The sequence below is a fragment of the Passer montanus genome, unplaced genomic scaffold, assembly GCF_014805655.1.
Source record: "Passer montanus isolate IOZ18808 unplaced genomic scaffold, ASM1480565v1 scaffold2, whole genome shotgun sequence".
Taxonomy (NCBI): Eukaryota; Metazoa; Chordata; class Aves; order Passeriformes; family Passeridae; genus Passer; species Passer montanus.
The window spans coordinates 14645278-14661014 of record NW_024366591.1 but is presented as its reverse complement, the minus strand read 5'-3'; the positions used below and the strand labels follow the sequence as shown (position 1 = coordinate 14661014).

The 15737-nt window shown below is 43.1% G+C and overlaps 1 protein-coding gene across 3 annotated transcripts in view; it reads right to left on the bottom strand.

The window, feature by feature from the left end:
• The window catches only part of PDE7B (phosphodiesterase 7B), a 170982-nt gene that overhangs the window by 66497 nt on the left and 88748 nt on the right, over nucleotides 1–15737 (bottom strand). The window contains exon 1 of one of the 3 annotated variants that reach the window (XM_039707003.1): nucleotides 15398–15731. The exons of the other annotated variants lie outside the window; for them this stretch is intronic. Within the exon in view, the coding sequence (XP_039562937.1) occupies nucleotides 15398–15635 (238 nt within the window). The 5' untranslated portion in view covers nucleotides 15636–15731. Of the gene's footprint in view, nucleotides 1–15397; nucleotides 15732–15737 lie in introns of those variants that run through there. 3 annotated transcript variants of the gene reach the window in all.

Genomic DNA, 15737 nt, shown 5'->3' with positions numbered 1-15737 from the left:
TTAACTCTGCTGCATCTGCATGGGAGAAGATCAGTTCCTTTGGATTCCCCACCTGTGGCCCTACTCTCCATGTGCTGAGCTGCCTGAGCCAGAGACTCAGCTTTGCTCCCCATCTCCACACTCCCCTGCAGCCCAGGAAACACAACCTGGTGCCACACAGCACAAAGGCACCACCAGACCACCACTGACACAATGCACAGGTCACCTGTGACACTCAACACAGCCCTGGGCAGCTTCTGAGTGCCTCACGCATGATCCACGCTTCCTCAAGTGGTTTCTGAGTGTATTTTGATGGCTGACACTCCAAGCTCATTTCTGATCAGCTGCACCATAGCCTCGAAAAGCTCTAAATGCTAGCTGACTTCCCCCAGAAAGCATTAAGTTACACATAAAGTCTTTGTTCTCCACACCTCCACCCCACAAAAAAAAAAAAAAAAAAAAAAAAAAAAAAAAGGCTGGCAGCTTTACTGTAAATTGGTTCATGTCTTCAGTAGCTAAAAAGGAAATAGAAGAAAGTCAGTTCCTTCCTCCACTCTGAATCTTATAACAGCCTCATACAGAAAACCAACACAGTGGTCACCCATCCTCCTCCCACCTCTCCCTTCCAAGCACTGGAGACTGAGCTCTTTGAAGGCCATCTCCTTTGCTAACAGGCTGCACTTCCAGAGCCTGTCACTGGTGACTGGCGAAAATCACAATGTGGCTCCACCAGCCTTGACTTACTGCCTCTCTCAGCTGGTCAAGCGCTCAGGTGTGGTTTTCCCCCCAAAGCAAGCAGGAAGATGCACTACTCGAGGCAATGGGAGCTGGTAGGCAGCTCCTTTTGGGTTTGGTTTTTTTTCATTATTTCCCCCATGTTTCTTTATTTGTAGAAATATCTTGTAAACAGAGATGGAAAAATTAAATATTTGCCCAGATTTTCCATGGTTCCATTGTAACATCTGTTTGAAGATTTTATGTTTGATAAAAAAGGGAGAGAAGTAACAGAGAAAACAGTTTTAACTGTTTCATCTTCCCTTCAAAGTGTGAGTACTCGTGTCCCCACAGGGAACTGAATGCCACCTATTTTCTGAATTGGTGCCTCTTGTTCACAGGCCACCTTCCAATAGCACGTGTATCAAGCCTTAAAGAAAATATTTTCTTACTTCATCCTCAAGGATGACAGCCTGAAGTGGAGGTGATACACACCCTTACTTTCAAAGAAGTTTTTATTTATACAGCACTCACAGGATACTTAGGTATTTTGGGAATTGACAGATGAAGCAGCTAAGCCACTCTCCATCATATTTGAGTCTCTGTGGCATTTCAGTAAAGTTCCCACCAACTGGAAAAACGGAAGCAAAATCCCCATTTTTATAAAAGGGATACAAGGAAGATATTGGGAACTACATGTCAGTAGGTTGGTCAGGCTCAGGCTGGTCAGTCTCACCTCTGTGACCAGCAAGGTCATGGAGCAGATCCTCCTGGATACTACACTGAATGCTCACATGGAAAATAAGGAGGTGATTGGTGACAGCAAACAACAGCTCCAATAAGGACAAATCATGCCTGACAAATTGGTGGCCTTCTACAATGGAATTAACGTGTTGGTGGATAAGGGAAGAGCTACTGACATCATCTACCTGGACTTGTGCAAAGCAGTTGATGCTGTCACACACAATACCCGTCTCCAAACTGGAGAGACACAACTGGAAAAACGGAAGCAAAATCCCCATTTTTATAAAAGGGATACAAGGAAGATATTGGGAACTACATGTCAGTAGGTTGGTCAGGCTCAGGCTGGTCAGTCTCACCTCTGTGACCAGCAAGGTCATGGAGCAGATCCTCCTGGATACTACACTGAATGCTCACATGGAAAATAAGGAGGTGATTGGTGACAGCAAACAACAGCTCCAATAAGGACAAATCATGCCTGACAAATTGGTGGCCTTCTACAATGGAATTAATGTGTCGGTGGATAAGGGAAGAGTTACTCGACATCATCTACCTGGACTTGTGCAAAGCAGTTGATGCTGTCACACACAATACCCGTCTCCAAACTGGAGAGACATGGATTTGACAGATGGATAAAGGATTTGCAGCTGGACTTGTGCAAAGCAGTTGATGCTGTCACACACAATACCCGTCTCCAAACTGGAGAGACATGGATTTGACAGATGGACTGTGCACTGGATAAAGAACTGGCAGGATGGTCACACTCAAGAGCTGCAGTCAATAGCTCAATGTTCAAGTGACAAGTGTCATTCCTCAGGAGCTGACTTAGCAACCAGCACTATTCCACACTTTTGTCAGCAACATGGACAGTGGGATTAAATGTACCCTCAGCAAGTTTGCCAAAAACACCAAGCCCTGTGGTGTATTCTGTATGATGGAAGGAAGGGATGCCATCCAGAGGGACCTTAACAGGCTTGAGAAGTGAGCCTGTGCAAACCTCAAGTTCAACAAGACCAAGGGCAAGGTCCTGCACCTGGATAGGGGCAATTCCAAGCACAAGTACAGGCTGAGCAGGGAATGGCTTGAGAGCAGCCCTTGTGAGAAGGACTTGGACATACTGGTGGTTGAGAAACTTGACGTGAATGAGCTGTGTAAGCTCACAGCCAAAGTGGTCAACCATGTCCTGGGCTGCATCAAGAGAAGCTTGGCCAGCAGGGCAAGGGAAGTGCTTCTGCCACCTCAGTCTGCTCTCATGAGACCTCATCTGAAATGCTGCATCCAGCTCTGGGGCACACAACATAAGAAGGATGTGCATCTGTTGAAGCAAGTCCAGAGGAAGGACACGGAGATGTTCACAGGGCTAAAGTACCTCTCCTATGAACACAGTTTGAGAGGGTTGGGGGGTCTTGGAGACACAAAGGCTGCAGGGAGACCTTACAGCACCTTCTGGTACCTAAAGGGGGCCTAGAGCAGACTGGGAAAGGGCATGAAGTGACAGAACAAAGGGAAATGGTTTCAAACTGAAAGAGGGCATGTTTAGATTAGATATAAGAATTAAATTCTTAACTATGATGGTGGTGAGACATTGGAACTGGTTGCTCAGAGAAGCTGTGGATGCCCCATTCCTGGAAATGTGCAAGGCCAGGTTGGATAGGCTTTGGTCTAGTGGAAGGTGTCCCTGCCCATGGTGGAGTGGTTGGAACTATGCGATCTCTGAGGTCCCTTCCAACCCAAACCATTTTACGATTTGTAATGCAATGTAGCACTACATAAGAGATGTTTAAGAAGTTGTCCTTTCCTCATTTCAGTGCAGCTTATTTTTGCTCTATCCTTGTCCAATCCAGTTCAATTACCAGTTTCCCTCTTTAAAGAGATTTTAAACAGTCATCCAACTGTTCTGATAACCCATGGATTAGTTGTGCTCCCCACCCAAGCCATCTGTCTGGCATTCATATTTTTACATGCTTTTCTTTTTACTATGCTGCTTTATTTTATTTAATCTCTTCTTCTTCCACTTCTGCTCCTCAGTGTGGCTCTGATGGGTTCTGTGCTACTTTATCAGACTCTTGACTATAAGAAAAATTTGGGACAGATACAAAGTTTTGCTGCTGCATGCCCTGTTTGTGCCCACTCAGAAGAGGCTGAGGCTCTCCTCTTGATAAAGAGATAGGTTTGGGAACAGGAGCAGAATTTTGAGCAACAGTACTAAAGCCAAACAAGTTTCTACTGGCAGCATCTTACCAGTTCACTTGGGAAAGCTGCTGACTCTTACAAGCCATAGGGTTTTGGTTATTGCAGTGCTCGTGACCCAGTGCACTATGAGGTTCTCATAGAAAATTAAGTTTCAGTATCTACTCTCTCCTTCTGGACAAAAGTAAAACAGAAGCTCCTGCAGGGCACTGAATATATACCTCCTGGCTGTGACACACAATTTAAACAGCATGCCTGCCTTTGCACCGTGACAGTCGTCCCAGTAGCTTAATCTACCCTAATTAAAATAAGGTGTGGGGTGCTATCTGGGGAAAAGAGGAGTTCTATTGACTTGAGCCAGGAAACAGATATTTATGAGGCATTTCACAAGCCATTCATACAGTGAAATAGAGCAAGTGTGTTTGTAGGGGACACCGTCTACAGAGTCCAACAGGACACAGCCTTATCTACCATGTGCTATCCTTCATTACAGGAAAGGAGCAGTAAATAAAATTCTGCCGATAACGAGGAGAAAAAGGGAGTGCGAGGGACAGAGGATGCCAATTTTCTGTTGAAAGAAGCATCAGTGAAAATGTACTGTGCACAGAGGTGGAGGCTACAGGAGAGGAAGGCTTCAAAGGCTATCTAAAATAGAGGCAATTAATACTGCAGGTGTGGGAACCAGTTAAGTTGAAGACAGAGATTGCAACAGAAGAGAATTAATTTGCAGTGAGGTAGTCAGTCTGGTCATAATAATTTGGAAAGATGCTCAAAGGCATGGAGGCTGAGGAGTATACTAGGACAGACTGCAGTAAGAAGGGAGAACAAATGACTATTAAGAGAAATCGAGGACTTGACAGCGATGGTCAAAAAAATCCTGTATTGAACTGTTGCTCTGCTTTTCTAAAATGGAGGAGAACTGGCTTGGCGATTTTTCCTCACCCTCATCCTTCCATGTGACCTAAAGTCAGCATGAAAATTGAAGTCTAAATAGGAGAACAGGGGAAAAAAAAATAAAGCAGATGACCAGAGAAAAACACAGATTCTCAATGATGATCTAAGCTTCAGAAGTTCTGCCTCTAATTCAGTGTTGCTCTTAACTCATGCTATTAACGAGGTCACATGCAAAACGTTTTTCTGTCTGTATGACAAGGCAGCTAAGTATAGAGTGCTTTCCCCTTCTAGTCATTTGATCCTATTCAAAACATATAATCTCCCAGGTCTCCAGTCTGTGCAAAGCCAGACATCAGCACATTTTTGGCTACAGGGCACCTACAGAAAGATTAGTGACAGTCTTGTGAGGCTTGTGGTGCAGATTCTGTCAAGGGGCCAATATTTAAATAAGGTACCTTGCATTTTCATCATGAGAATTCCAGCTCACTATTAGCAAAGTTAGTTTAACTTTTACTCTGTTTTGCCAGCTACTTAGTAGGTACTTAATGATGTGCACGGCTGGAAACGGGCGAGGGAAGATCTATTCTATTACTATTCCACAGGGAAATTAAATAGGCTTGCTGGTTATAACTTTATTCTGAATTCCATCTCTTCAATGTAATTATGATTTAACAGCTACGTGATTTCAATAGATTATCACATTTCACAAATTGCATCTTTTAACTCCAAAAAAGCATTATTTGGCAAAAACGAGGTAGCTTCCTTGACACTTAAGTTAGGCTTCTATCTTGAAGCAGAACTCCAGACCTAGTTATTAGTGAAGATCTGAGCATTCAGGTTCTACTGATGATCTGCAAAATCTTGTCAAGGATCATTCATTTCTAACAGGTAAGCCACACAGACCACTCAGTGAACACATTCCAGTCCAGTTCTGAGAGGAAAATCCCACACTTCTGACTCTTATTAATTCTCCCCCAGCAAAATAGGGTCTTCAGGAACACTTCTGTATTAAGCTACTTATTGCACCTTAAATTACATCTTGAGTTACTTATTACTTATTGCACTCCACCTTGCCTGCAATATGTTATCTGCACTCACCTCGCAAGTCCTACTATCACTATCCCTTTCACTTTTACAATGGGTAAGTTAACTAGTACTCAGGAAAAAAGAGAATATATCATACTGAAACCTTCTGATTACTCATTAAACTGAACTACTGTAGTCCTGCAACGTCCTTTATGCTCTTGCCTGCAGCATGTCTTCAGCATGAGCCCCCATGCTGCTGTAACTTGAGTTGCTGTCCTTGATATTTTCATCACTTTGGCTGAGATGCATGAAGCTAGAAAAATGGATAAACCATACTTCACAACATGCTTCTTAAAAAAAAAGTCTCTAAGAGTCAATGCAGGACTACACCAACCCATCTCATCTGTGTCACCATGCCCCTATCCACATCTGCAATTATGGTTTCCAGTGAGAGGGCAGGACAACTTGACAGAAATAAGATGGGGAAAAAGCTGCGCCAGCACTTACACATAGCAGTGACTGTTGCCTTCTTCATGACTGACAAGGAGGGAATTTGGGACTAAATTTGGGACATGCTAGTGAACTAAACAGCACTGAGGAAATTACCTTCTCTCCCTCCAACTCCTACCCATTGCTTGTCTCCTCTAAGTGCTCTCTGCTCCTCGCTGCTCTGCTTCCTTGAGAGCTCTCAGTTTGCTGACTCTAAGCAGGATATTCAAACCGACCTTGCTTGGAAGTGTATGCTGACAGTGTCTCACCTAAAAGCCTTGCACCTCTGCCATTTTAGGGTGGTAGTTCTCAGCTGTGCAGTAAATTCTTCTCTCCTCAGTCTCTTTTCCAGTGGCCATCGAAAGCAACACACAGACTTACACACACAGAACTGACTTTAGTTCTGAGATATTCCCAGTACTAATTTATTCATCTATCTTTAGTTCCCAAATGAGAACATGAAATGCATGTTCACTAGCGCTTCCAGGAAGAAGAGAAAGCAAGTGCAATAGCTGTGCAGCACCTATAAAGTTCAGAATCTCTTGCATGCGGTTTTCTGTTTCTCGCTGTTAGTGTGCCTGAACATAATCTGTATCACTAAAATAATCTGCAAGCAGGGAGTGCAGAATTCTTTTCTTCTCCCCACTTCTTTTAATGAGACTAACCTGCATGCAGACCCCAAGCTGTATAAAGTAATTTTTTCTGGCATTTCACAGAAGCCCAGTCTCTCTCACCCCTTTATACTCTCATTTCACTTGGAATTAGAAATGCAATTGTCCAGTTACTGTGAAGGCAGCTGTTCCTGCAGAATATCCATTCAGGCTGGAAGCAGGAAGTAAGAAATCTGCCATGAAAGCCTGTAATTACAAGATTTCTAGTTTAAGTTTTGCACACATGAACTATTTGGAAGATGTTTGGATAAGCAAAGTTTGGAACACAGCTATTTGGATAAGCCCCTCGTGTTTCAATGAACACAGTCTCCTGACAACCCAGATAACATGCAGAGATAACCCACCTGAAGACTTGCTCCTGATAACCTTAACTAACAAAAAGCTCACTCACAGAAGCACTTCTTATTGGACAAGGAAGAACTTAGCCAACAGATATTAAAAACAGGATAATGGACTGAGTATGGAAAGTGTTTTCATCAGCACCTGTCAGAATTTTGATGGCTTAAGAAATGTTCTGCACCTGCATTTTTCAATTATTCTGTATGATTTTTAATTGAATATTCGCCTAGCACATCTGTGTAGACACTAGTTTTTGACTATTGTGGAACATATTTCAGCAAGCTTAAAACTAATTCCTTCTACTTGATGAACCTACTTTATGATTTAACTTTCAAAAGCAGTGCTCAAACACTATTGTGTAGTACTTAGTTTAGAAGTATTCTTCCATCTGATCTGTAATTCCAGCAGCTGAAAACAAAGCATTCAATCTTAAGGCAGTGCTTAAGTAGCAGGAAAGAAGCAATGCCTGCCACAGCACAGTGCATTCCGAAAACCCTCCAGGATAATGCTCCATTTCCAAATGCACCTGCACAGAGCATCTTTTAAGCAGGCCTTTGAGTTAATACTTTGTCCTTACCTTAGGTCAGGGATATCAGGAGAACACTGAGATAGCAATATTTGAAGGGCATTACCTCCACACAAGCCAGAGCTGGCTACAGATGAAAGGATTTCATACGCTCCCACAGGAAGCAGAGTTTTGCACACTTCCCCTTCAGAAAGGATCAGAGCTGGGGAAGTTTACAGCAATTTCTCCAAATGGTGTTATGTGTATAAAGGGACACTCAAGAGTACACCTTCCACAGGGTTTTATCCAAAAGTAACACTGAACATCCTGGTTTAGAACAAAGCCCATCCATGCCCATGGAAAGACTGTCCCTGGCTTCACTGCTATTTCAAACAGGTCCTCGGTTCTTAGGACTGGGGAGCACTCTCACTGCATTGCATTCCCAGAGATTATGAATAAACTGGCAAAGGTCAATGGCAAAGTTTTATTTTCTGAGGGAAATTTGAAGGATACCTGAATTTCAGGATATTCTGCTCAAAGAGCAAAGGAAGGGGTTTGCCTCTCTATTGCTACTGTAATAAGGGTGACAGTATTACTGACAGCAATACTCTTGAGCCTACTAAATCCCTGCTGTGTTGGACCTCTCTCTTTGCACACCTTAGACCATACTACGTTCAGCTTTTTCAGGGAAAACCACAGCTGGCAGTCCACAGAGGAGCCAAAAGAATGCTTTATCCAGGAGGTAAGCATGAAGGATTTATTCCTTCTCTCACACAGAGTTTGTTTGTTTGTTAGCCATAACAGTGACAGAAGAAATTGCAGGCTGCAAGCTGCGGGAAAAATGAAGAGCGAAGACATTTTTGTCTTGCAAGTCTACACCATGGGTCAGTTAAGTACTTTAACCTAATGTAATTTATTCATAATTTAGCAGGATGAATCTCTTTTTGAAAAAAGTTAGGATGACTTACAAAAAGTTATTAACAAATGTCAAAGCATATTTTAAGTTGGATATCCCAAGAGTGTTTCACTTTTTAGTCCAGACAAAAGGAAGACAAGAGAACTAGAAAGTATTATAGAATTATAATATAATTATAATATAATTATAATATAATTATAATCTGGCCAGAACCAGATGCATACTTGCTGTGAAGAATCAGCCTAAGGTCAATTGACTTTTTTCATAAAGGTGACACCAGGGAGTTCCTGTAGGAAAAGTCCAATTCAGACACGTTTGCCCATTTGTAATGATGCCCCCTGGAAATGTGGCAGTGGTGGGGCACCATGTGAGATATTATCTTCAGTAAAATAGTTTAGCATATTCTGAGGAGGGGGTGTGAATAGGTCATAGTGGAAAAAATGGTGACACAGACACCCTTCCTCTTTGTTGCCTGGATGGAAAGCCAAATTCGCAGTTCCTAAAGCAGGACTACAGCAAGCTGTCTGGGATGCACGTCTCCAAGCAAACTCTTTAGAATATGACAGATCACAAACAAAGTTTGTTATGAAGAAGCGCTGAAACAGCAAACACATTGCATACAATGCACTGCCTACTTTGAAAATTGGAATGCAGTATCGAGCCTCCCACAATGCATTTTAAACATTTCTCTCACAACATTTGAGCAATACAGAAAACCACCATCACTAGGCAGGCATGGCTGATACCACTACTGCTTTCTATTGCTACTTATCAGTTTAATTCTTCACAGAGTACAGAGAACTTTAGAGTCAATTTAACAAAGATAAAAGAAAACCATCAGCTTTAACCCTAATGAAGCAAACAAGCATACAACCCCCCCCCCCGCCAAGCTCTGTTTGTATTACAGTGTAGTAGCTTTTCCAGCTTTTCCTTTAAAAACAATATTTTTATATATAAAGCCACGTCTTTGGCTCCTAAGATTTAGAACAGCTTCACTGAAAGCAACAGATCTGGCCACCATTACACAGCTCACTGGAATTTGCTCTATTTGTATTTACAGTTTTCAGCAGACTGCTCATTTGTCTCTGAGCTGAGAGACCAATAAACTTCTGTCAATTTTCTAGCACACCAGCCCCATTCCCTTCTTCATCCTGGCCAACATCCAACTTGGGCAATTCTGGTTTATCTCCTACCTTTATCCTGAAGTCTTAGCTCTAAAATATTGTAATCTTTTTCTCTCTTTTATGGCTGTATATAGATGAACAGCTGCTCAAAGAGCTTCTCCAAATATTTCTGCAAATAAATTTTGTTTTCCAACATTCATGATAATGCAAACAAAAAATGTGCCAGCCAGGCTGAACTGAAAGACCATTTAGAATTTAGTGAGATTTTCACATTATTTCTTCTCTACTGTTTACCTCTGATCTAGCTCCTGTTTTGGTGGACATGGCAGTAGTTGAACTTCATCATCTTAAGAGGTCACTTACAGCTTAACTCTGAATATCCCAAAATCCCAACAAATCCACACCAGAAAATTTACATAAGAATGAAGCAGAAGAGAGTGGTTAAGCACAGTAGCTAAGTAGAAAATTTTCACTCCCAAAATAAACACGACTTCAACTGACATTCACGTAAGCTCATTTTGACACATTCAAAATGAAAGACTTCTACTATCCGTTCAACTTCTCATTCTACACTACATTTTAAAAATACTTCAAAGTAAAGAGGTAGGTATCAAACAAGGACCAGAATTTGAATGGTGACCATGACTTAATATCTCAAAATTATTTCTTTTAATCTTTGAAGCCATTTCTCTAAATTAGCATAGTCTTTTGGAAAAAAAAAACCAAACAAACAAAAAAAAAAAACCAGCCCCAAATCTTATGTATTAATAACTTATGCTCAGCCAGTAAACTGAAGAGTTGCATGTGATCTGAATTTTCTCTCTTGGTCTACATACACACACTACAGAAGTGGTACTGTACACCATTTAATTTCACCATTCTTAATGAGACCATCACACACAGTTCCACTGATTTAACCAGCTCTTCATGAAATATAGAATAGCATATTTCTTGTTCCCAGGGGCAGGACTTTCAACACAACAGTCAGTGAGCAAGCAAAGTTGCCATGGGTCGTCTTGATCGTATCAAATTCACATTCTTTGTCTTTCTAAGTGTAATGGATTTAACAAGTCTCAACATAAAACTTGGGGGAAAAAAAGAAGGAAAGAAAACCTAACTTCAGAAATATACAGCAATCTGCCCTCCTACCTGCTGTGCATCTGTCAGCAGGACATAAACAAAGCTGATTTCAATCTAAACAATAACAGGAGACTGGTCAGATGCTAAGACAATGCCATTTGATACCTCCCACATTTTATTTATTACTAGGATCCACATTTGTGGCATCTACATGCTCAGCACCAAATACTCAAAACTATGAGATTTTAAGCAGTTAGCCAAATCCCCATTTGGTTCTCAGCAATTCACAGATTTAAATTTTAAGATTTTATGATTATTAGTTACTGCAATGGAACTACAAACACAAGCACGAGTTTCAAGTTGTCACAACTAAACATTCACCCAAACAGGTTGTTAAGAGGAGTTATGGATGCCAGTTCCTGGAAGTCTTCAAGGCCAGGTGGGATGGAACTTTGAGCAACCTGGTCTAGTGGAAGGTGCCCATGGCTGGGGGGTTGAAACTAGATGGTCTTGAAAGGCCTCTTCCAACCCAAAGCATTTTGTGATTCCATAAGCAATGATAGCATGAAGTTTATTTCCACATGCACAGCAAAGCTATTGCACAGCATGATAAAAATTGTTAAATACAAAAGAAAAATTAAGTAGAAGGCATATTTCCTGGGATACTATGGAAGAACTAAGTATGTGGGAGTCTTGTGAATAACTTTAAGGAAGACCTTCAAGCAACCACTGAGGAAACACATGATTTGACTCTGACCTCTCCAACAGGTATATCAAAAGATCACTCAGCTCTGAGGTTTGAAAGAGCAAGCAAGAAGTTTGAATAGACTACTGAACTGTAAAGGAGACAGTAGACTGAAGAGGAGAAGTAAAGAGACACACCAATAACTGGTGGAGATTTTCCCAACTGTAACAGGAGTGGTACTTGCTTGTTTTTCCTACTCATGGCAAAGGGACTTGCCAGTTAACAACAAGCATGATACACACATGAATCAGAACCTACATTTCTGAGAAAACATCCACCAACAGAAAGAGGTAAGTGGAAAAAAACATTCAGAGTTATTTCAAAAAACCCACAGTGTCTCAACAGACCTTGATAATTCTTAGTAGCACTGCACCTTCTCTCCAAGTCATGCATGTCTGCACATGTGTATGACTGAGCACAGAAAGTCTCTCTCGAGTTATCTGGGATGATCACTGTAAGCTTAAGAGGTTGCTAATGCTCCTAACGAAGACTCTCGGAGGCAAACCTGTACCTGTTCCCTGATCAGGTCTGTTTGATATGCAAAGCTACTGCTGAACTCTAAAAGAGAGGGTGATAAGAAAGTTAGGGTCATAAACAGAACAGTTCCCTCCTAGAGATCAACACAGTTGTAGATCAGAATTATTTGAATAATTCAGTTGTAATAACATGCTGTTATTTCATTCAAGTAAAAGACATTGGCTTGCAAATAATCTATTTGAAGCACAGTATGGAATGACAGAATTATACCCATTTCCCACAGAAATGGCTCCTGGCACAGCCGGAGAGAGTCTTCAAAAAATCTCAGTTTTGTACTGATTTGGTCAGGGATTGAAATGGGTGGGGAGAAAAAAGAGTTACTAAGCAACAGCAGGCCAGGAGCAGGAAAAAGGTCGGTAGGCTTAATTGATACTAACATTAAAAAGCAGTGCAACAAGAAGAGAAGGCTCAATATGTGAGTTTTACTGCTTTGGAAGTGAAAATAAATCATCATTAGAAACTCCAGGCAGGCAGTCACTGAAATCCGAGTTCTTCATTCATCCCAACTACATGCTGCATGATGTACTGCAAACCCTTTTTTTGCAGGGAGATTAAGTAGCTTATTCTTGGTACTGAACAAGGTGAAAGACCCAGATATAGCTCTTACATATGAGAGCCCAAGACACATAGATCGTTTTGCTCTCTAGTCCTACCTCAGGAATGGGGAATGTGGTATAAATTACAGCTAAATGGGTCCCCAAGACATTGCCATCCACAAAACTGACATCATGTGCAGATATAGCTCTCCCTCCTTCACACTATCTGTGGTTAAGAGGGTTGTGACTTTTCTAGCAAGCCAGCCTAAAGCCCAGTCCAGTCACTTGGACAAGGCAAAGAAAATTGTTTAGCTAAATCTGTATTCACATGATCAAGCAAGCCAGAAATCCTGACTGTTTCCTTCCAGAATTCATATCTGTTTCCTCTTCTACTGTAAGCAAAGCAGTTTCATGAGGATGTGATAACAACATGAGTTATCACATGAATACTTACAAATTCAAATGAAAAAGCCCTTGATGTGGAAAGTGCTGTGAATTCTACTACTGAACAATCAACCTTTATTTGCCTAGCTAGCAGTACCTCAAGCAGAAGTTATTTGCTTTAACTCCACCTGAAGAAAATCTGATTCCTGACTAAGTACTGCCTTTTTTATAAGATACAAGTTATGAAGTTTTGTTCTGTGGTTTTTTTTTTTTTTCCCAGGAATCAAACATGTAAAAAACATCACACAAACATGAAGCTGAGTACCTCAAACTACTGAGCCTACCAAATGATTATCTCTTCTTCCCATTCCTGCATTCTTTGACTCCGCACTTATTTAAGTATACTAGATTTCAGCATTTACTGGTTTTCCCACATACTCCAATGTACTTAAAGTGACTAAAATGAAACCACAAGAGGGAAAACTACTAGGATGACTGTTGCTGAGGAGGAAAAACCAGCAACCCAGGTCTGGTTCCCTCAAACTGTCTGATGATTCGTATTTAAAGTGTTGAGAGTTAAGAGTCATCTTCTGCCCGGATTTGTACTGCTGCAAGTCAGCTGAGCTTATGAAATAGATCTGGCACCATGAAGAGGACTGTCTCCTCCACAGGATACGAGTAATGGCCATTTGAGTAAATGCAAGTTACTCACATCCTGCTAGTGGACTAATCTGTCTCTGCACATTCACACTCATTTTTAGTTGCCTCCAGGAATCTGAAGGTGAATCTCATTTGTTACCTAATGAAAGTAATTTCACCAGATACAACACAAGCACACTGAAAAACCACCATTACTCATACATACAGTGTAAGCAACGCAGCATTTCTTGAGTTGCTTAATTAGGGTCCATCTCTGAACACTCAGCATTCACCACACAAGCCTCAATCTCCCTGGCTGGCTACAGTACATTCCCAGCTGATTTGCTCCAGGTATTAAAGAGCAATATGATCTCCTCTTTCATTATCCACAATCACTCTTACTTATTATTCTTTTAAACTGAATGATTCCCAAGAGTAGGGTGACAGATTGTACATCTTCCTCAGATCCCAAGACCTACCTCCCCTTTTTCAAAATGCAAGTGGAACAAGCATTTTTTTATTAAACTGCACACATTTTTAATAACAGACATACAATGACCAACCAGCCAACCCTAGCAGGCATTCAAAAGTCATAGACTGATACCTATTTAATATTCAAGTTTATATATACAATTACAGAGAATATACAAGTACATACAAAAAACAAGCACTTCGAAAAGTGCTATGTATATATTCACCTACAAAGACGTGATTCTACCTAAGAAATTAAATTATTCTGGTACAAAGTACTGTAAATGATAGGTCTCAATAGCAGGCACAATGTTTGAAGACTGAATGCATAGGAAGAATTTAGTGACCAAGCTGCAGAGATGAGATAATCCAGAGTTCTGAAGAAACAAGCCACACAGTTTCATAAAGTCTATTAAATCACAGCAGTGCAATTACAGGAGGATAAAAAATTACTGACTGGTACTGAGACAACCATAGGCCTATGACCCTGACTTCAAGAGAAGGCAAGAGGTTTTGAACCATAAGCGGTGTGGAGCACAGGTTAAGATGCAGATTCAACTGACTGAGTACCCTGCTAACCTGTCAGCTCATCTCTCCCTAATGAAAATGCTGCAGGTCTAACCTGGACTTCAGTAATGACATGCCATATGTTGGTGAGATCGGAAAAAACTGACAGACGAAATTTACACAGTTAAGGAAAAAGCATGTGCTCTTTACCCAGTAATATACCACGTTTAAAGAGAAAGTAGTGGGACAGGGCAGCGTTTCGCAAGTTTTTAGTAGTGGAGGCTATCAAAATCTAAGCCGTACGGGAGTCGCTCAGCGTTGCCCAAGAGAAGCGCGGTCCTGTGAAGGGATCCCAGTGCACGCAAAGCTCGGGGAGAGGTCTGGCGGTGGCAGAGGAGAGGCCATGCGCTCGGAAGGGCAAGGCGAACACAGCCGGCACAGCTCCTGCAGCGGCCGCGCTGCCCGGCGGCCCCGGGGCGCCGCTTCTCCGTCACCCTGGCCGCGGGGCCGCCGCTGCGGAGCTCCACGCGGGCCGGGCGGGCTCTCCGCGCCGGCACTGAGCCCCGCTGCCCGGGGGAGGTCAGCCTCGGAGCAGCGGAGCTACTCGCTCTGGTTTTCAGCCGAGCTCTATCACCCCGCGTACGAAAGCCACGCAACAGACCGGACCGGGGCAGCGCCATGGGCAAACTGACGTGGCTTCAGCGCGGCACAAACTGCGGTGCGCGGGTCCCGGCGGCGGCAGAGAGCTGCCCACAGCACGGGCTCCTTCTCAGCCCGGCCGCGCTCCGTCCGGCAGCTCCGCGGCCCCGGCGGCTCCGACCCACGACGGGACGAGGGCTCCCTGCCACCCCCGGCCCCCAGCCGCGTTTGCCCCGCAGATTCCCCGAGCAGCAGCGCGGGGGAAACCTACCTGCCGAACCGCCCAGGGCATCCTCGCTCTCCAAAACGCCTCTGTGCTTCGCCCCGCGGAGCTCCCCCTTCGATTTCCAAACGAGCTTTACCATCTTGATCATCTCGGGCAAGTCCCAAGCCAGGGTCCCCTGCTGATAACCGGGCAGGCTGCCCATGGGAAAGGGCATCGGCTCGTCCCCCGTCCTCCTCCGCCTGCCCGGCTCTGCCGCGGGGAAGAAGCGCTCCAGCACCGGCATCCTGGCGCGGGCCCCCCGCCGGGGAGCGGCAGCCACCCCCCGGCCCGAGCAGCCGCGATGGGCATCCAGAGCGGGGCGAGGGCGCCCGGCTGCCCACCGCCG